The sequence below is a fragment of the Erithacus rubecula genome (assembly GCF_903797595.1).
Source record: "Erithacus rubecula genome assembly, chromosome: 6".
NCBI classification, from domain to species: Eukaryota; Metazoa; Chordata; class Aves; order Passeriformes; family Muscicapidae; genus Erithacus; species Erithacus rubecula.
Window position 1 is genome coordinate 4,895,171 of NC_136688.1, and position 21,894 is coordinate 4,917,064.

Below are 21,894 nucleotides of genomic sequence, written 5' to 3' on the forward strand. Positions count from 1 at the left end.
ATTAATGCAATTTTAATGCACTTGTGTCTTAGAACTTCACAGGATTCCTTATTTAATGTTTATACCATATTCAGAACAGATAATAACTTTATAACACAGTCTTTGCCCCTGGCCAAAAACTAATATGGGCATTCTGAGCCCCAGGATCAGGTACTTCAAAATTGAGGCCTCTTCAAAAATGATGGGTTTATGCATAAATTTGGGGTCCAGTGCCTGGTTATTAAAGATGTTCAGCTCCATTATATTAAGACTGCTATATGTTAATTTCAAATGGAATGTCATTAAATCAGGAAAGACATGATTTGTAGAATACTATAATGGATTTTGTTTTGTAAACAAGCATGGGAAGGATAAGAAACTGAACAAAAGGACAGTGGTATCACGTTGGCTTGCATATGATGGTCACAAGCACATTCCACTTCCACTGTATCCCCGAGTTAAGCCTGGCTAGCTCTGTGGAAACCTCTGTGGCTGAAAGCAGGTTTGAATGGGTAGATGTGAATCCTTGTAACACGCACCACAAAGCCACTCCTGCATGGAACATTCCTGTTCTCTTCAGTACTCTCCAATTCTAACACAGGCAGCTGGGATGCTGCCCTAAAGACCTATGCCCTAGGCTGTGTGGAAGGGCTGGCTACAAGCAGAAACTTTTAAAAATGTTTGTTTCCTCCAGTTCTGGCACCTCCTCAGAGCCCAACCAGACCCCCCCTTCCCGCTGCAAGAGGACAGACGCCAGTCTGTGAGCCGGCAGCCTTCCTTCACGTACTCAGAGTGGACAGAGGATAAAAATGAGGATGACTTCCTAGATTTGGATCCTGTACCAGAGACTCCAGTCTTTGACTGCGTAATGGACATTAAAGCGGAGACAGACCCAGCTACTCTGACCGTTAAATCCGTGGGCTTGCAAGAAAGGTAGGGGAGATGTGACTAATGGAGAAAAGAGTCTGCTCCCAGATTTTGTGGGTTTAGGAGTTCTGTGCCTAGTAGGAAGCTTTTTTGCCTTTGTGAATGCCACTTTCAAATGTGGTTGTAAAGTCAAGCACCTGCTTTATTTCCTGTCCTGTTTTCAGTCCAGTCATAAATACAGTCATGTTAGCTAAACACCACACAGTTTCTGGACAGTTGTCATCAAGTGCTGTTCTAAAGCATCACTTCTTTCCATTGAATACATCTATATATGTGTTTGATCAGTCTCTCACCATTCATCAAGTCAGCAATTGCTTTGCTTGAAATCCTCTATAGAGCAGTGAAAGCTTTACCTCTGAAAGAGGTGGGTCTTGAAAAAGTGATAGTCTTTGGTATTCCTCATATGAATGAGTTAATCCAGAATTTGATTCAAATGAACCCAGTAATTAAACTTTGGGTGGGCTGGTCTTCACCACTTGAACCATAAGGGCAGCTTAAAAAGAGTAGTCTCTCAGGTAAGTCAGGAGCTTCTCAGAGAAGTTCACAGCAAAGAAAGGGCAGTTTCAATACTGAAGGAAAATCTTTTTCAATTTTGTGTCCTTTCAGTTGTCTTAATGAAGGTCTTGATAGAATTCCTGTGAAGAAATTCTGCAAAAGTGGCGATGTTTTGAATAAGAATGAAGCTACTGAAGGGCCCAGCATAGCAAAGTATCACCTTTTTTTATTTCTCAGTTTCTAAGCTTAATTGGAGTGCTAACCATAGTTAATTCTCATTTCTAAAACTTAAAACAAAGGACAGAACTTAGATTTTAAGAATGCAATGATGATTTTCCAAAGCTCCTGAGAACACAGTAAAAAGGAGTGCTACAGGAGAGGCTTTCAATTTACACTCTTACGGGTTTAGAATGTTTTTTCTCACTTTATGGTTTGTTATAACATTGTCCTTAAATCTTACACCTTTTATTATATTATTCTACCTTTATATGAGATCACAGTAATCTCTGGGGCTTGTTCCTGAAGCTGCTGCTTTGTTGGTTTTTCATTTTAGGCAAGATTTGGCTTGAAATACGTGAGTCGTTCGTGCTCTTCACTATCCCTGATTTCATTTCATTTCTGTCACTTTAAAGATATGACATTTCTCCTCAGGTGACTGCTAGCCTACATGAAAGATACTCACTGTATCAAGAGAGTTGGGGAGTATTGCTTGGGGAATAATCAATTGGTTAAAGTAATGAATTGCAAAGAAAAATCTGTCAAATAACTAAAAGTGGGAGAATGAAAGCCATTGCTTGAAGTTCTCAAACTAGGTACAATGCAAACACTTAAGATATAAACTTGTTTTCAACATACACGTGTCCTTGAGAAGACAGACATCATTTCAGGATTGAGCTGTGCTCTTACAAACTTCATTTACATTACACGTTGGTCACTTTTCCTTTATTTGATGATGTGTTAAATTACCTACCTGTGCCCCTTTGCATGCAATTCTGCTTTTCCCTTACTTCTCTCTCATTCTTTAACCACCTATACAATTATAAGGGAGGCCAGCAGCTAGATTTGAACACCATTGAATGCTGCTGAAGAAGAAATAATCTCATTCCCTCATGCTGAAGAGCTACTAATGCAGGTAGCCTCTTCTACCTTGAAAGAACCAAAAGCAATCCTTGTCAAATGTGTCTGTTTTGGGGGAGAAATGTGGTAGCTGTTTAATAGCAGACATGAGGGTAAGGTGAAATCCTCTTAAAGGTGTCACTAGAGATTCCATGTCTGACACTAGTGGCATTTCCCCATGACTGTGAATCATAGCAGGAGGCTGGCTGCAAATTCTTTTGAACAAACTCCTGAGTCCAGGAAAGGGCTGTGATCCAAGTGATGACTTCTGTCCTCTCTGTGAGTTGATCATGCCTGTGTGCTTACATGGTTTCCAATAGTGCCTGCACACACCTTCTAACTACATTTTTCTGGTTGAGATTCATCAAAAATAGGTTTACTGTGTGGATGTATAGAACCTTTACCTAGTAATCATCATATTATGTGGCTTTATTATTATGTTAAAGACATTTAAATATAGATTTGCTGATGGCTTTTCAATCTTACTTTTGTCTATCTTATGTGCAACTAACAGAAGCTCAGAAGTGCTTTAAAACTTTATTCATAGTAGGCATTTTGACTTTGGTTTGTTTTGTGGCTAACTAACACTAAAAATTCTGCACTCACAGTATCTTTGTTTATAATGTAACTGTTAAAGTGTTAGGACCTTCATTTTACCCCTCTTATGATGCACAGTTATGGAAAGAACATTTTTCAGATTGAAAAGTTATTCACTGCAGTGGTTGGCTTTTCATGTCTTTAACATTGAACTGGTAGCTTATTCCAAGATCTTACCCCAGTGATATTTCATCTTCTGATCTTGTCCACACAAGAAGCATCACCCATTTTTTTACAGGTAGTGACCAAAATGTCCCCATCAGAACCAGGTGGTTGGTTTCTTGAAGTTGTTCATCTGTCATTGCTGGCAGTGATGGGTCTGTTGTAAGTTGACTGCTCTATTTTGCAGGAGAGGTTCAAATGTTTCACTCACACTGGATATGTGCACCCCAGGCTGCTCTGAGCAAGGCTTTGGCTATGTCATGTCCCCACGGGAACAATCAGCCCGAGAATATCTCCAGACAGCATCGAACATCCTGACTGAAGAGGAGCTGCACAAGAAAGCACTGGATCCTTTCATACTCCAGGCAGAGTTCTTTGTGAGTGTCTGACCTCTCTCTTCTAGGAGCATCAATAAAAGTGGGATGTTGTCTCTCCATAGAAGACCTTGGTATTATTTTCTACCACTATTTTAAAAGTAGCACATGCAAACTCCAATTCTGTCAATGAATAATTTTTTTCAAATTTATCATTCCTTTAAACTACAATGTCTGAAAGCTTTCAGTGATATTGTCACTTAAAAACTAGAGAATTGGTTCTGGCAAAAACAACAACAACAACAAGTTTTCGTTTCACGAGATTTTGATGATTTTTTTTTCTGACGTCTATTACCATTTTAACAATAGCAACAAAAAAATCACTGGAGTTGGGAAGAAAAGCCACATTTACTAAAAGCATAACTTCTTGAAATGTGTCTGGAGTTGCCCTAGGGATGAAATTAGTCCTAATCCACCCTCTTTGCTGTTGAATGGCTAATGTGGAGCTACTTTCCAAATCTGAATATTCTCTGGTTACCTGAAACACAATGTAGCTCTGTCATTCAGCAGGAGCTATAGAAAGTACATATTACTGGAGTTTTGCTCTGCACAGGAATAATTTACTATTGAAGTTAATACTGCCAAGTCAAATATTCTCTTAAGCATGACATCTCAGCAGAGCAGGAGGAAGATTGTTTTGCAAGATTACAGCCCTTTCACCCTGTCCTCTTCATGACCTCTAAGTGTCTGAAAGGGAAAGACCACTCTGATTATCACTTGCTCTCTTCCCTTTTTTTTGCAGTTTCAGGGGAAAAAACCCGTTAAAAGAACGGGGTAATCTGAGCTTCTGTTTTAAGATGGAAAGCAAGGTATCTGTGAAGCTTAATTCCTTTAGTTCTGTGCAAGTTGAAGGAAAGCAGCTTTTATGTAGGCAAAGCTCTGATTCTTTTAAGTAAGGCATCTATTGCTCTTTTAGGAAGGGAATATTCACTTGGTGTCTGAACTGACTGCTAGACTAGTCCACAGTTCCATCAGTCTTTGAGCTACTCTGGAGCTTTCAAGTAAAGAAAATATTATTAGGAAAAATAGAAAAAATTAGGAAAAATGCACTTCATTTGTCTGAGAGATTTTTGAATTAGATTTCCTGGTGTTCGTAGAATCATTCAGCAGCCAAGCCATCCCAAGCTGTTTTCATTCTTTAATGAAAACTGAAAGAGCACAAAATGCTGTGCAAACAAAATGTCATTTCTGTAATTAAAAATTGTAAACCAGTTCTTTTTTTATGAAATGGTTACAACCAGCTAACTCTTCATCATGTATTTTCACTCTGTCTAGCCTACTTGGTTTTCAAAGTCCAGATCCCAGATGAAGAAAGCAGCTGTTTCATTTTGGAAGAAAAGTCAGGGAGGACATTAATAGGGCTAAATCCTGAAATTAATGCAAAATTTAGAGTTTTTACTCAGACAATAGTCTTGTTGATTTCACCAAGAATTGGTTAGTGTGGTGAATGACTTAAAACCCAAAAGTAGCCCATGGAGCTTGGCTCACAAAGTGTTTGGGTTGACTAAATACCAAGGAACAATTGAGAAAAAATACTGAGATTTTTTTTCCTGTGCAGTTCAGAAATTGATAGGAAATTACTTCAACAAAATGTTTTTGTCCTTGTTTGCCTCTGGTTAAAGCCAACAGTGTGCTCAGTGCTTTGTAAGAGATGGAGTGCAAATAATCTTCTAAGGTTCCAGAATTGACCTCAAGTTGTTCCAGGGCAGGTTTATATTGGATATTAGGAAAAAATTATTCACTGAAAGGGTGAACACTGGAACAGGCTGCCTGAGGAACTGGTGGAATCACCATCCATGAAAATGTTTGTAAACATGTGGATTGTGGCAGTAAACATGGAGGTGGTAGGTGAAAGGTTGGACTCAATTATCTTAGAGTCCATTTTCAGCCTTAGTAAACTCTGTTTCTTAATAAACTCTGTCCATAGCTCTGCTCATCATTTTTTTCCCAGAGTGAGACTTGCCTTACTCAACCCTGATTCCTGTTAACAGTCTGTGCTGTAGTGGTCTCTCAAATCCAGTGTGCAGCAGCTGGGATGACCAGCTCTGCCTCATGGTTCCCATGAGCCATATCTCTGCTGAGATATGAGATTATTAACACATCCCTTCTCTTTTCTACTGACTCCAGCTGATGGAAGGTTCCCTTCTGTTCACCCCTGGCATTGGCCACTTATGGCAGGGGATGAGCAGTGGGGAACAGGAAGCCCCTCCATCTTTGTGTGCTTGTTGCATCAGCAATGCAGAGCACAGGCAATCCCTGAACGTCCCTTTGCTGTGCTTTTCCATGGAGCTCAACAGCACGATGAGCAAAACCCTGTCGCTGCCCCAGCTCCATGGAGCCAGGTCAGCACACCAGCCTGTCATAATGTGTGTCATACTTTGTTGCTGGTGCAAGTCCCCAGCAAATTATTAACTCCCACCCTCAGAGAGGAAGCGATGTGAGTCAGAAAGGAGGATGCTGAGGTCCATCCTCTTGGAGCAGTGTCTTGCGTTCAACCTCTTGCATCGCTCTGTGCCTACACTTGCAATTCAGTTCTAATAATATTAGGAGTGAGCATGTCATGCGTGTTACTCAATGAATTAGTCACTAGGAGCGTTTTCACATGATGGATTTCAGAAAAGAAAGCCAGTGACAGTAAAAGGAAACATCAATCATACTTTGGTGGTAAGTTGCTGGAGGTACTGCACAATATGTCCCAGTTGACTTCATCACTTTGCCTCCCTCGCAGGGAGGACATGATGGGCTTGAGGTTTTTATACCTGCTGTGAATCTAATAATACTACTGACTGTCTCTTATATTTTTGTGGGTTTTTTTGTTCTTTTTTTTTTTTTTTTTAACAGGAAATTCCAATGAACTTTGTTGATCCAAAGGAGTATGATATTCCAGGCTTAGTCCGTAAGAATCGCTACAAAACAATTCTCCCAAGTAAGTTCCTGCTTTTTAAGTTGCTGAGGCAGGGTGGTTTATTCTATATGCTGGAGGACTTTGTATTTTCCTTTCCAGAATGCATGAAGTGTATTGTCCAAAAGCCATGTTTATGGAGCAACAGCATGGCTTCAAAGCATAAATCAAATTTCTAAAGAGGTAGAGAGCATGAAGAACCAAAATGCTGCTGGTCCTCAGGGAAACATATTATTTTAGTTATGAAAAACATATCATTTGATGCTGCTTAAAAGTTGTACCTAAGAACTTGGTTTATTAAGATGTTACTTAACAATTTCTTTAAGTTTCTTTTGAAAGACCAAATTCTAGCAACGTTATTTTCCTGACTGATGTTTTTTTTCAAATGCAGACTGAGAATATTAGGAATTGGCCTGATGGCATTAAGATGACATAGAAAAGTATTTTTCCTTTCTATTACACTAGTGTTATTTGTAGGCAGGAGTAGGAGTTTTGTGAAATATTTTGGTACAAATTTTTACAAGTGTCATGATTTTCCCCTCTTGGAAAAGATACTTTGAAAAGTAGTATGATTGGATTACATGCCTTTTTTTTTCTTTTCTTTTTTTCTCTAAGCTGTTGTTGGAAGATGGTACCACCATCCCCAATAGTTTTTTGCAAAATCCAAAAGGTTCAGAGTCAGGTTAGGAAATACAAGTGCAGTGAAGTCAAAAATGTCCCCAGCTGTGCCTAATGGTCAATGAATCTTGATTGGAAATGGTTTCTAAAAAGACTTTAAAATGTCTTCAGACTCCAGCAACTGCAGCCCAATGTGTGAAACTCTTTTGATGACTTGGTACTCTACTCAGACCAGAAGTCTAAAAGCATTTAACCACCTTTCACTATTGCTGTGCTAATGACTGAGGTGATTCATTCAACTATTAATTCATTGGTTTTGCTGGAATGGGAAGATTGCAAAAGTGGATATTGATTTCAGATGCCCAAGGTGCCAGATCTAAGGGATCTGTATATTCTGAATTTGGCATCTCTTCATCTCAGCCAAATGGGTATTGTTGTCACTTTGATCTGTTCATCTCAGATAACTGCTTTCTACCCAACCATTTCTCTAAAGGTTAACAGCTTTATTCAGGTCTTATTATGATCTGAGGGGTTTTTTTGTGAATCAACTTTTAGCAACTTTGTCCTTGACTGTGGCCACAGGATGGCTTGATATTGCTGAGGAAAGGAGAGGGCTGAATGTGCTCACTTTTACCCCACTTCCTCCCTTCCACAGGGCTTGGTCCTGGCAGTAAAGAGGGGTAGCCAGAAGACCTAAACATACTCCTCATGCTTCAAAGCCAAAGATCTCATTAAACATGAATCTGTTCTGTCTGAGGACAGCATTTCATGCTGAGTCTGTGTTTGTAGTACTGTAAAAATTACTGTGTGCTTAGTCCTTACTATGATATTGCATAAAGCACAATTTTTGCATAAATTTTATTTTATTCTTCTTTCTAAGTCAGCTGAATTTTTTTATGAAAAAAGCACCTATAGTCTGTTTTTAGTATTATCTTGGTCATATACACTGTTGCTGTTTGCTGAGGCCTCTGTCAGGAGACTGTTGTCAATGGTAACAAACTGAGTAGCACTGGTCAAAGTGGATGAACATGGGCCTGTGTTAGTTCCCCTTAAAATCAGTGAAACAGCCATTGACTTCAGTGGGAATTGGACTGAACTTCTCGAGTGGAATAATGTTTTCTTTTGTCATCTTATTAGAACAAGAATAATGCTTCACAAACAGCCTCAATGGAGGAGACTCAAGTTCTGAAGAGACTTACAATGCAAGAGATCTGTTAATATTCTTTAATTTCTCTATAATTATATTTGTTAATAGCACATCTTGGAGTTCATTGCAAGATGAAACAGGGAAAGAGTTATTGTCATCTGGCTTGCCTGGGTGCAAGAAATGCATGCTTATGTTTTGGTAGAAATGCTCTTTGCTGTCATTTCACAAACAATATTCCAATGTCTTTGAATCCAGAATGAGTCTGTTGACCTAAGAGATTGAGAAATAATTTCCTGGAGCAGAAAACTGCTTTTCCAGAGTCATGCTGAGAAACTGACTCTGCATCAGGACCAATTAAGGCAGGCTTCAGAGAGTGGGTGAAATTGTCAGAAGTTTCACTGCAAATTACCCCAACCATCCTTCCCCTTTCTTACTGGTCTTAACATGGGGCTTTTCCAAGGCCACTCACATCTGTTTGTGATGGCAATGATTGCATGTAAATGTCTTGCTGTACTAAACAATCTTTTGTGTCTCTTTCCTCTGAGCAACTGATAAACTATTCCTTATCTCCTTACACTTTTCAGATCCTCACAGCAGAGTGTGCCTTACCTCAGCTGATCAGGACGACCCCCTCAGCTCTTACATCAATGCTAACTACATCAGGGTAAGAGCTCCAGTGTGTCTGCCCAGCCTCTATCAGCCACCATGAATGTAAACAGAATCACAGCATACACTGGCTTTTAAAGGCATCCTAGCTGATCTGATTGCTCTTCTCTCCTGCTTACATTAGCTGAAACCCAAATTCAAAGTGCACCTGTACAGATTCAGACCAGACAGAAACATACTTCTGCAGTTCTTGATGAAAAATTCCTTATCAGCTGGCCTAACCAAGGCACAGGATAATCAGCCTGAATAAGGCTCATGACCTAGCTAGTCATCTCAAGGCTGTTGGACACTCTTTGCTGGAATTATGTGAGTCCATACTGTGCCTTTTCTTCACATACACATGTGCAGGAGAGAGATAGAGAGGAGAGCTGGTGCCACAGAGCGAGCATTTCAACCAGGATAGCTCTCTGTTTTTTTAAGAGCAAACCTTCAAGGTTATGGTGGACATCCCTGTTAAATCTGATCTCTTGTTCTTTCATTGGCAGGGCTATGGAGGAGAGGAAAAGGTATATATTGCTACTCAGGGACCGATAGTTAATACTGTCAGTGACTTCTGGAGAATGGTGTGGCAGGAGCGTTCTCCCATCATTGTCATGATCACCAATATAGAAGAAATGAATGAGGTAATGCTGTTACATCCAGTCTATATTTTTATCTGCACAACAGAAGTTAGTTCAGTGGCCTATGCAATCAGACCTAACATTAAATTCTTCAGGCTCAGAAGATGTGGGCTTTTCTTTCAATTCAGTTTACTGTAAGTCCTGTTTTACTGTCTAGCTTCTCCTACTGTTGGTTTTGCTGTTTTCCTCTCCCAGCTGACCTGAAACCCCTCCTAACTCAGCTCTATTTGCAGGCAGCCTTTGAAGTTCTTTCTAAAGGAATCAAAAGCAATAGTACCTCATAATTGTTAAGGCTGAATATCTTTAATCAGTGGAGTTGTTGCTGCTTTATCTTGCATTTAATATGATTTGATTTCTATATGCACATTTCATTGAGAAAGTACCTGATTTCTGTATGATAATGAACAATTAGAACTGACTTGAATATTGAGAACCTTCCCCTGAATGTGTCTAGGGAATGCTCATGAAATACTGAAAATAAGATACTGAAAATTTCTATTTGCCACCTACTTCCATAAATTAAACTGTATTGATGGTTTGCTAAGCCACCTGAAGTTAATTATTTTTGGGGTTTTGCTATTTATAATACTGCAGCTGTTCATTACTTACCTGCTGAAATCTTTCCCCCATAGCAGAGTTGCAAGAACTTTGTGCCTGGGCTTCAGCTCATAGACAAGTAGCTGAGCTTACATCTGCCTTTACTGGCAGTGTAAGATGTGAGAAAGTGGTCTGGGCATGTGTTGGGCCCTGCATCCTCCCTCACCTCTAAGCAGCAAGATTGAGTGGAGATATCCATATTCTTAAGCTGCAGCAGCAGTGTATGTCAGCCTTGTTCTTTAGAACAGGTTAGTAATTTAGGTTAGAGATTTTTGTTTTGAGAAGAAACTTTAGATGCTTAGAAGCCAAAGAAAATGGGCGTGCATCCAGCATACAGAGGTGTAATGTCTCGTCTGCTAGCTGGGAGCTTAATGCCCATAATCAAGTACATGCACAAACCTTTAGCTTTTCATAGTTATAAACTGAATAAATTTAACTTTCAACTTTGTTGGAAAAAAAGTAATGAAGAAGACTGACACAGAATTATCACGTTTTGCAAGTTAAAAATGGTCAGTTATTACAGCTGGCTCATTGGACACATCCTGTCAAGGCATTGCAGATGCACAGCAGCAGAGTATGCTGCTGATCTGAGTGCTTTTTCACTCATGTTTTAAACTTGCACCTGCCTGTATCTGAGCAGAAGCACTGAAGCAATAAGTTGCTCATTAATCAAAGTTGCCAGTTTCTGGCACGTACAATATTAAAGTGTCATGACACAGTCAGTGCACCACAATAATTTGAGGACTTTGAGGTTTAAAGAAGATGCAGAGGAAATGCTGGCCCTAAATGACACGTTTGGTGCTATGTTCTTCCACTGTAGCTTTCATAACAAGATTGTGTAACATGGAGGCAAAATAACCTTTATGTCTGGACTGCCTCTGTACCTACACTGACCAAGTGTTTCACCCCTCTTACCAGTCTTGGGGAAGCAGTGCACTGCAGTCCTGATGCACTGTGGAACTGGAGCTTGCTACAGCCTGTATACCACAAGAGCTGCTGATTCTTTCCTGATACATTTTGTGTCAAAAGTGTAATGGCATCAGCGATCTCAGCCATAAATATAGGGTCCTTTCGTGGAAACATCTTCTATACTCACTCCATTTATCTGTAACACTTATATTAATAGATAAATAACAGGACTCAAAGTACATAGATTCAAACCCAGTTTTGTTTAACAATGATGCTAGTAAGAGAGGCTTTGTGTTCCTCCTCGGTGCAATTACTTCACTGATGTGAGTATTAAAAGCTCTGCACCTCAGCCCTCTGTCACTTCTAATCTGAACTGACAGACAGCCCACAGAAATGAGTGGGCAATTTTACTCCACTCCTTTAAGCAGAGCAATGTCTGTGCTATTGATAGCTGGTAGCACTCAACAATTTTTGCAATGAATTCTGCAGTTTATGAGTAGAGGAAGAAAACCACAATCTGCATAAATAACTTTACAGAGACACAATGGGCCACACTCCCAGTGGGTTATTAACTGATGTACTGTGCAGATGGAACAACACTGGTTCTCCCACACAAAAATTTTGACTCAGAAACTTTGTAAGGTACTTTTCTGTTGTTAGTCTTTCTCCTCAAGTGGAATTACATTTGGTGGGGGAGAGCAAAATGATTCAACTAGTTTCCTTCAAAATTTATGTACAGCTGTGTAAAAGAGGAATCTCACAAGCATCATTTTTACTGAGGTTTGTTGAATAGCAGATACCTACTCCCCTGTGATAATGGAATAGCTTCTTGCTTTATCACAAGGGAGCCTTTTCCTCAGATTCTGCCTCATTCACGTCATTCCTTGTCCATGAACTAATTTGTGCACCATCTTGAAATGTCTGTCTCTGCTTTTGCATATTGATTAATTTATGTAAGTAAATACAAAATCACAGTCTTTTAGTCTTTCTTCCAGGATCAGAGTGCTTACAAATTTTCACTGGCACATCTCCAGTGTATCAGTACCACAAAGTAGACCTGCAAAAGGACTAGTTTGTGTGTTTCTGAGTGTCAGGTTGTGCTGGATGCATCTCTTGCTGGTTTTTGGCAAAATCAAATGTAGGAGTCCGATCTCTCTGACAGCTACTGCTGCCTTTTAGTTCCCTAGCTTTGAAAGATTCTCACTGACAATTTTAAGTGGATTTTGGTACATAATCTATTTCCCCAAACATCCCCAGTCATGTTATTTTGTGCAAAAATATATGCGAATGATAATTTTATATTCAGAGAGCGTTGAGCCTTTATAAAAAATAGAAAAGCTGTATTTTGTGTTTCTACATCAGTATATACACAGCACAGATACATTGGTAACTAGTGCATATTATACTAATCATTGTTATCTTAAGAAAAGGATTAATTTAAAAATGCAAGCACATTGCCACCAGCCTCTCTAATGAACCTTCAAAATGCACATCAGTTGCATAAAGATAAATAAGGATGTGTGTATTTAATAGCATTGGTTAGTAATTACTTGATTTGTGCATTTTTAATCAAGCAATTCAGGCTATTATGGATGCAGCAAAAATCAGCTGAAATGTGGTCTCTGCTTAGTAAGTGGAAGCTTGCACTTATTATAGAAACAGAATCTATTCATATTCATCTATGCATGTGCTATATTCAATTTCAGAGGAGAAAAAAGCCAAGCCTCCCTTGATACCTGCTTAACTGGATTTGTTTTATATTGCACACAGAAATGCACAGAATATTGGCCAGAGGAACAGGTCACCTATGAAGGAATAGAAATCACAGTTAACAGAGTCATACAAGCAGACGATTACCGTTTAAGGCTCATCACCCTAAAGGTAAATCATTCCAATGTACTTACAGTAGCTTAGCTGTCTAAACCTATAAATGCAGATGTTCAGGGGGAGTTGTGCAGAAAGCTTCTGTGCCGTGTACTGCCATACAAACACCACTTTTCATTACTGAAGGTGTTGTAGCTTTGCCCAGTTCACTAGCATGAAGGCTACAGGAAAATAAGCAGTCAGAGGTCCAGGCTGCATGTGTACAGTCTGAAAGCCACCAGGCCAGTTGTAGTACTATAGGGTTCACTGGGTAAGAAACCAGTGACTCATTCTGTGCCTTTGTCCTCTGGGTTCATTGATCATTTAGAATGAAATGTCAGCTCGCAGAGAGCTTCTTGCTTTGCAAGTGTGGTTTCATATACCAATGGCCATTCTATCATCTTATGAATAGAAAGTTTTAGCATTGGTTTAATTTTTTAAGTACTTAGATACTACTTAATCTAAAGCACCAGAGTCCTATTTTCCAACTTTTTTCATTGCTAGGTTCTAGAATATTAAGCTATGTGTTTTAGTAACAGTCTGTTAACATAAACTTCATACATCTTTCATCTGCCAGGTCTACCCCAACCTCAGTATAACATGAAGATTTCTTTCCAAGCTGGAAAAACTTTCCTTTTATCCAACCAGTTTCAAGTCTCTTCAGCCATATGCTAGTGGGCAGAAAGCCAGCATATGACATCCCATGTCTGGATTCAGAGTGTAGAAAGTCTGTCACTCATGCTTTTGGCAAAGGCAGCAAGGAGAAAATCACACTCCCTGACAAGTGGGAAGTGAAGAATATTTACATGTTGCAGACTTGCAGCTTATCTGCTTTTGGTTTTCAGTTAGACAGTGGTTTTGTTTTCAATACTAGTGGATCAGTGTCTCTTTCCTCCACCCTCAAATGTTGGGATGTGAACTGCTGAGTTCTAGAGCTGAAATAAAGGTTCCATTTAAGTTACCATTCCCTAGAGCAGTACATTTGTCATTTAATAGCAATAAGGGAGTAGCAGCTCTGAACCAGACATACATTGTCACTTGATAGTGAAAAACTGGAGAAGCCATGCATTGACTTCAGTTTGCCCTTAAATAGGAGTGCTCAGAAATACATGATTACTGCATGCTTTACAGAGTGGACTGTCATTTTTCTCTCAGTATAGGGGACAAGATTTATTAGTTTTTGGGAATTTAGAAAAAGCTCAGGTTATAGGCAAGGCTTGTTTTCCTTTCTCTGGTATAGAAAGCTACCAGTGTCAAGCCACTGAGTCATGATCTCAGCTACAGCATACATGATGGCAGACTTCAAACCATCAGTTAAATCTTGCTTCCTCCTGGCTGTTCCCAAGTCTTCTCATTCTCATGGAACCATCAATAGAGAATATTTTGTTCAAGCCAAAACAGAAGTGTAGAGAACCACAGACGTCAGGGTTCTCCAAGCAGAAGTATTAAACTTTTAACACAGCAGACAAAACTGAAGGCATCCAGAGTTCATCACTAGAACTTTGTCTGTTTTCTTTTGCTGTCAACTAAATGACTTACGTAGTGATTCATGTTTTTCTGCTGATGACTTTTACATTTCCCTCAGTGTTATTGACAACATTTTTATTATAATTTTTCACAACTGAGTTAAGAATTGGGTGCTCATAACTTCTGTGACTCACACATAGTCACACATTCAAAAGCAACTGTGTTTCAGAGCAGCATTGATCGGATTTGCTGTAGAAAGCTCGAGTGCTATTCATAACTAGTTATGCTCTCTTAAACAAAGTTTTTTCTCCCTAGGATAAATAACCTAAGGCCAGATTCTGTGCTATGATAGTAATACTCTCTTTTCCTCAAGTGGGCTAGACACAGCCTTAAGGATCCTATGGCTATGCTTTAGTGAGCACTTTAAATCTAGTATAAGATCAAACAGCAGCTCAATGAAGCTGAGCCTCCCTTTGTCCAGCTCTCTTGTTCCAATCCTTGTGCCATCTCCCATGTTCCCTGTAACTGTGTGACAAGCCAAAGGGAGAAGCTGGTCATCCAAAAATTAATCCATCTCAAGAAAGGAAAAATATTTAACGATTGCTTTCCCAATCTAGTTCACTGTGAAGCTGTGCAAAAGCTCTGTCATCCAAAAAGAAGGAAGAAAAATGTACAACCACAGAGCACTCTTAGCATCCAGTGTCTGACAAGCATAGGGAGGGACTTGGGAGTACACATGATAAACTATTTTCAGATTTTTGTGCCTTGTTCTTTAGAAAGAGTTATATTTGTCTTTTTTCCCCCCTCTTCAACTCAGCTAGCCATGTGTTGAAGGGAGGGTTGTGGAAGCTAACACTTCTGTTCTTGGACCTTTTGCAAACATTTAGCTTGCCCTGTGCCAGCTGGCTTGTGTAATGGCTGCAAGGGTAAGGCTGGTTCCCTGGGCACCATGTTACTATTTTCCACCTTTAGAAATCAGACAGAAGGATATCACTTTGAACACACAAAATCAGAAGCTCACAGTGCTGCTTGGCACTCCAAAAAGGAAACAGTGCATTTGCTATATTCATAACCATGCTGAGACAGAGAATCAGAGTTTGTGTCTCTCAAAAAGACCTGGACTGCAGCTAGATACAATTTCCACCTTCCATATTGCCTCTGAATTTCTTGCCATGTCTAAGAGAAGAGTAGAATTGACAGGAGACCAATATAAGTGTGTCTGTCAGAAGAGACAGAAAAATAAGCTCCCATCTCTCTCCCTCATCTATTTATCTAGCTATCAGAGACAGAGATATGGCTCCTGGCTCTCTGTCTGTCAAATACATTATGAAAGCAATTATGTCACAAGCACAGCTCTGGCTTTGCTGAATGAATCTGTCAAGAGGGAGCAGACTGCCTGGAGTGTTTTGCACACAGCTCTTGGCACTAAAAGAGCAGAATACTTTGCGGGGGGAGGAATGGGGGGAGGTGGGGGTTGTAAGGCAGTTTACTGAATTGCAGCCGTGATATTTGAAGTCCAGATTTCTGTGTTGTGTGGCTTCCCATTTGAATTTCTGTTCCATTTAGTATTCACATAATGGTTGGGGTTGGAAGGGAGCACTGGAGATCATCTGGTCCAACCCACCTGCTAAAACAAGTTCCCCTAAAACAGGTTGCATGTGCTTGTGTCCAAGTGAGTTTTGAATATCCCAGACTCCACAAACTCTCTGAGCAGCCTATTCCAGTGCTCTGGGGGTGGGGAAAAAAAAAAATCCCTCAAAACATTTTTCCTTATTTTCAGATGGAACTTTGTGTTTCAGTTTGTGCCCATTGCCCTTGTCCTGTAGCCAAGCACTACTGAAAAGAGCCTTGACCCATCCTCTTGACACCCTCCCTTCAGATACTTAGAAATTTTGGTAAGGTCTCCTCTCATTTTCTCCTCCAAGCTAAACAGGCCCAGCTCCCTCTAAGGGAGGTGCTCCAGTGCCCTAATTATCTTCATGGCCCTTCACTCCACTAGTACCTTGTCTCTCTTGATCTGGGAAGTCCAGAATTGGACAGAGCACTCCAGGTATGGCCTCTCTAGGGCTGAGATAGGATCACAGCTCACAGCCTGACAACTTTGCTTTTCTTAATGCACCATGGGACACCACTGGCCTTCTTGGCCACAAAGGCACTGCTGACTCATGGGCAGTTTGTTGTCCATCAGGTCGTTCTCCACAAGGCTGATTCCAGCTAGGCAGCCCCCAGACTGTACTGGTGCCTGGGGTTGTTCTTCTCTACTTGCAGGACCCTGCACTTGCCTGTGTTGAACTTCATAAATTCCTCTCTGTCCAACTCTCCAGCCTGCCCAGGTCTCATGGAATGGCAGCACAGTTTTTCTGGTGTATCAACCACTCCTCCTAGTTTCGTATCATCATCAAAAAATGAGCTGAGGATACTCTCTGCCACTTCATCCAGGTCATTGATGAGTAAATTTAACTGAACGGTGCTGAACCCAGTACTGATCTCAGGGGAAGGTCACTGGCTATGGGGTTTCAACTGGCTTTGCTGCTATCTCAGCCCTCTGAACACATCCAGCTAGTTCTCAATCCATTTCTCTGTCCACTCATCTAACCTATGCTTCCTGAGCTTTCCTCATGAGGAGGTTATGGGAGACAGGGTCAAATACCCTGCTAAAGTAAGACAGACAGTATTCCTGCTTTCCCCTCATCCATCCAGCCAGTCATACCATCATAGGAACTTTTCATATTGGTCAAGTGTGATTTCCCCCTGGTAAATCCATGCTGAATACTCCAGATAACCTTCTTTTCCTTCACATGTTTAGAGGTGATATGCAGAGTGAGCTATTTGTGTTTCCAGGAATGGAACTGAGGCCTACTGTGTGGAGGATGTGTAAACCCCCTGGGTGCTCCCTCTTGCCAACTTTTTGAAGACTGGAGTGGCATTGACTTTCCTTCAGTCTTCAGGCACCTCTCCTATTCTCCATGATCTTTCCAAGATGATAGAGAGTGACTTGGCAGTGATATCTGCCTGCTCCCTCAGCACTCATGGGTAGACGCCATTGGGGCCCATGGATTTGTGGGTGTCAAGTTTACCTAAATTCTTTCTAGGTAAATTCTCATCAAGCAAAGGAAAGTTGTGGGGTTTTTTCTGCAGAGTTTATTGCCTTCAAGGTCTGGTATTCCTGAGGGCCAGCATCGACAATGAAGACTAAAACAAAGAAGGCATTCAGTAACTCTGCCTTCTCTGTCTCTTTCACCACCAGGGTTCCCACCTCATTCAGCAGTGGGCCTATGTTTTCCCTGCTCTTCCTTTTGCTGCTGATGCAACTGAAGAAACCCTTCTTGTCATACCTTGCCAAATTTAATTCCAAATGGGCCTTAACCTTTCTCATCACATCTCTGCATACTTTGACAACATTTCTGTATTTCTCTGAAGTGCCCTGTCTCTTTTTCCATATTCCATAAATTTCTTTCTTGTGTTGGTTTTTTTTTTGGGTTTTTTGTGGTTTTTTTTCCCAGAAACTTCTTGCTTATCCATGCATGGCTGCTGTCCTCTTTGCATGATTTCTTACCCAGAGGAATGCATGGAAATTGAGCTTGGAGGAAGTGATGCTTGAATATTAATGAGCTAGTTTGGATCCCCTGTCTTCCAGGGCCATAACTCAAGGGATTTCTGAAACTAAGTCCTTGAAGGAATCAAAGTTATGTCTTCCAAAGTTCAGGCATGTAATCCTACTTACTGGCCTTGCTCCTTCCATGTAGGATCCTCCACCATCTCTTGATCACTGCAGCCAAGGCTGCCCCCAACCTTCATGTGCCCAGCTGTGCACTAATACAAGTCTCCTTGTTGGCTCCTCCACCACCTGTGTCAAAAAGATCTCATCAGACTCTAGGAGTCCCCTAGAGTGTGTGTGCCCAGCTGTGTTGTCTTTCCAGCAGGTTGATTTAATCTTCTCAGTCTTAAAGGGAAAACCATGTTTCAGTATCAATTTTACAAGAAGTTCTTATAAAACTTTTGTGGCATTTGTCTTAATGGTTTGCAGAAAGGAGAAGAAGTCAGAAACCTGAAGCATTACTGGTACACATCTTGGCCAGACCAGAAGACACCAGACCAGGCCCCTCCTCTGTTACAGCTAGTACTGGAAGTGGAAGAGGCCATGCAGAGTGCAGAGGAGAAGAATGCCCCAGTGATTGTTCACTGCAGGTAAAAAATATTGTGTCTGAAGTCACATACAGTGACACAGTGCAGACACTGCCATATAGGCCATCAGTCACACGTGTGAAATCTTGCCCAACTGCTTCTTTGAAATATGCTTGGAATTTCAAAGCTTTAATGACAATGATTTTCTATTGTCAAGTGCTGCATTCAAATACAGACTTGGTTGAACATAGAAGCTGGCAGTGGCTCAGTTATTTGTAAGAATAATTCCATTTCATTTGCCTTACCAGTAATATATGCCTTTAATTATCTTTTAAGGGCTAGGTTAGCAAAGATTAATGTGAGTTAGGCAAATTAAGTAGGAAGACACATGCAAGCAGACAAATAATAGCATTCAACTTTAAGCATCAAACCCCCCTGTTTTGTAGATTCCTTCTTTGCTTTTTTTTTTTTTTAATCATTATTAGGCCAAAGAGAATAATTTAAATATAACACATTACTGAAAGAGTGACAAAGCTGATCACAGCAAGTACTAATCAATAGTCAGGAAATGTATGCAACTGATAGTAAAACCGAAGTATCAGTAAAAATCCCTGGCAAAGATGAAAACTTCTGTGGAAGGAGCAAAGTCTTTACAGTGGTTTGATGCCTGATGAGAAAATTGTAATTATCAATCAGAGCAGAATAAAAATAGATGAGGATAGATACTTCTCTTCTATCCTCAGAAAGAAGTGGGATGATGTACTTATCATTTGCAGACACGATGAAGTATGTTCTTTTGCACTGATAACTAGGGAGCATGTTAAGCATCAGCAACCACTATTAAATCAGATATGCTAGTTGATTTTCATCCAAGAGTATTTTTAAAAAGTTGGTTCACACACTCTAAGCCATTAAAGTTTAGTATAGATGAATTACAGTTCTTGGAAAACTGGAGGAGTTCCAGGGGTCTAAAAGGGAGGCCTGTTTTGCCAGTGTTTAGAAAGGTTAAATGTGTTTACTTGGAAACTACAAAAACTGTTTTGTCCTCAAAACAGTTGTTCCAGGTAAATAGCAGAAAGCCTGATAAGAGATGCAGTTTATCTTGCCAGGGTAATCTTCCATAATTTCAATAACATACATTTTGCCAAATTTATTTTTGTACAGAGTTTTGCTTAATTTTGCATAATGTTTTCTAGGAAACAGCAGATGGTTGCTCTCCAAAAGCCATAGTAAATGGGTATTATACAATGAGAATGTTTTTAAAAGGCCTCTTGGCAGAAATGGTAGCCTGGTAGCCTGGTATCATCAAAGATCCTACTATAAGCTAATATGGAGTAATCACTATTAAAACCCTTGTGTGATACCACATGTCCAGTTTTTCTGCCTGTGTTTTAAAACAGGTGTGGAAAAATTTGGGAGAGTTCAGATGAAAATAAGAAATGGTTTGTAAGGAGGTCCTCTTTGTCCACAAAAATTTGTGACTCTCTAGGAGCTACTTGGAGAAATATGGTATCTGCTGCTGATTACCATGTCACTCTTGCTTTGCATATTTGTTCTGTCCTCTTGTATAGTGTCTTCCCCATGACCAGTAATAATCTGGGGAGAAACGGGGCATTTTTATTTGGAGGGGAAAGGTGCTAAGAGATATGGTGAGAGGATTATGAAGTGTTCTACGTGGCTAATGTGCCACCCAACACTGTCTCAGCCACTGAGAGACCTGCAGCTTGTCCTGGGACAAGCACTGTTTCCTTTATCTAAAAATGGGTGTTGTTCCATCCCTTTACAAAACTCTGGGCAGTAAACAGTATTAGGAGCTGTGTGGTCTGTTTGGTTATGATCAAGTGTAAGATGAAGGACTCGTGGGCAGCTGTGAACCATGAACTCCAATGTTGCTTGAACATTTGTTGCCAGTGGTTTTGCATTGTGATTTTCTCACAGTGTAAATGAAAGCAGGATCTCCTGTAGTTGTGTCAAGTAATTATTCCCGAGTATGCTCACTTATTTAATGCATAAGAAGGGCTTCCAGAATTTGCTGGTACATTGTTAGGTGATGAGAAGAATTCACAGCTTTTGTAGCACTGTGCCTTTGAAAATAAACTCATTTCTGGTCATTACCTAAGGAATGTATCAGATAAAAAAAGAATTCAGGAAAACATAAAGAAATTTTTTTGATAGTGAATTTGTTGTATTCTGTTCTAATTCAAATTACTAGTTTGTAGATCTGATCAGGAAATGGCATCACACTTACTATACTGCTGTTAGCTCTAATTATTTAACCAAGTGTTGGGTTTGTTTTTTTTTTTTTACTCTACCTGTGAATGAAAATGGCTTTCAAAGAAGCTGTTAGAATTGAGAATTTCAAAGCAAAGTTTGCCTTCAAAGCAAGCGTTGCTGTCAAACCAAATCTTACTAAGAAATGCAGCAGCTTTTTTCACTGGTTCAGTGAGAGGTTCAACAACATATTGGGTCAATGAGTCTCCAGTAGTCCATTTTTAGCACTGTATCTGCAATGTTCACCCTTTTGCTGTGAGTGGCTCATACTTAATCATGTCATCCAGCAAAGCTGATATCTTTTCCTAGCTATGACTTTCCATCTGGAAGCACCCAGCTGGCAAAGGTCGGAGGGACAAAAGGGATGCTGGGGTCTGTGCTGGTTTAGTGGCAATCATTTGACAAGAAAGTTCCAAAATCCTTGTGACATCTCCACTGCCTCTCTCTGCTCTTCCCTTCCTTAGTGCAGGCATCGGGAGGACTGGCTGCTTTATTGCCACAAGTGTCTGCTGTAAACAGCTGAAGAACGAGGGCATAGTTGACATTTTGCGAACAGCCTGCCAGTTACGGTTAGACAGGTAAGAAAGCCTGTTTCTTTTCCAGAAAAATAAGAAGGGAAAATGGTAATATTTCCCCTAATTTAAGGAGAAGCAAATAAGAAGAGGGGAAGAACAAACCAAGTGGAGGCCAAGAGAGAATGTTCCTCTGACTTTTAGTCTTTGCCTGAGCAGTAAACCTTAGTGAACAGCCCTAGAGCTGATTTAGGTTTCACAGCTGGCATCAAAGTCTGCCCAGCTGCCCACCTTCATGCAGCAAGGGAAGATCTTTTACCAGCTGAAGAGTTGGCCCCATATTCATACAAAAGCAAAGGCTCAAAGATCTGCTGTACTTAAGTTCAGAGCCACAGATCATCACTTTTCACCCAGAAGGAGTATTGAAAATTCATCTCTCATACTGGAGCGGTGAGCCGTGATGGGAGAGACATTGCTTGGGGAAGGAGAGTGCACAGCCTGGAGTGTTTGCAGACATATGAAAGGAGCTGCAAAAATCTCCACAAAT

The 21,894-nt window shown here is 40.3% G+C and overlaps 1 protein-coding gene across 7 annotated transcripts in view; it reads left to right on the forward strand.

Moving 5' to 3' along the window:
* Positions 1-21,894, forward strand: part of PTPN5 (protein tyrosine phosphatase non-receptor type 5) — a 74,337-nt gene that overhangs the window by 47,431 nt on the left and 5,012 nt on the right. For all 7 annotated transcript variants that reach the window (XM_079308434.1, XM_079308432.1, XM_079308436.1 and 4 more), the window contains exons 6-13: positions 674-912; positions 3,464-3,653; positions 6,492-6,576; positions 8,902-8,981; positions 9,469-9,606; positions 12,880-12,990; positions 18,467-18,627; positions 21,300-21,413. In XM_079308434.1, coding sequence (XP_079164560.1) covers positions 674-912; positions 3,464-3,653; positions 6,492-6,576; positions 8,902-8,981; positions 9,469-9,606; positions 12,880-12,990; positions 18,467-18,627; positions 21,300-21,413 — 1,118 coding nt within the window. The remainder of the gene's footprint in view (positions 1-673; positions 913-3,463; positions 3,654-6,491; positions 6,577-8,901; positions 8,982-9,468; positions 9,607-12,879; positions 12,991-18,466; positions 18,628-21,299; positions 21,414-21,894) is intronic.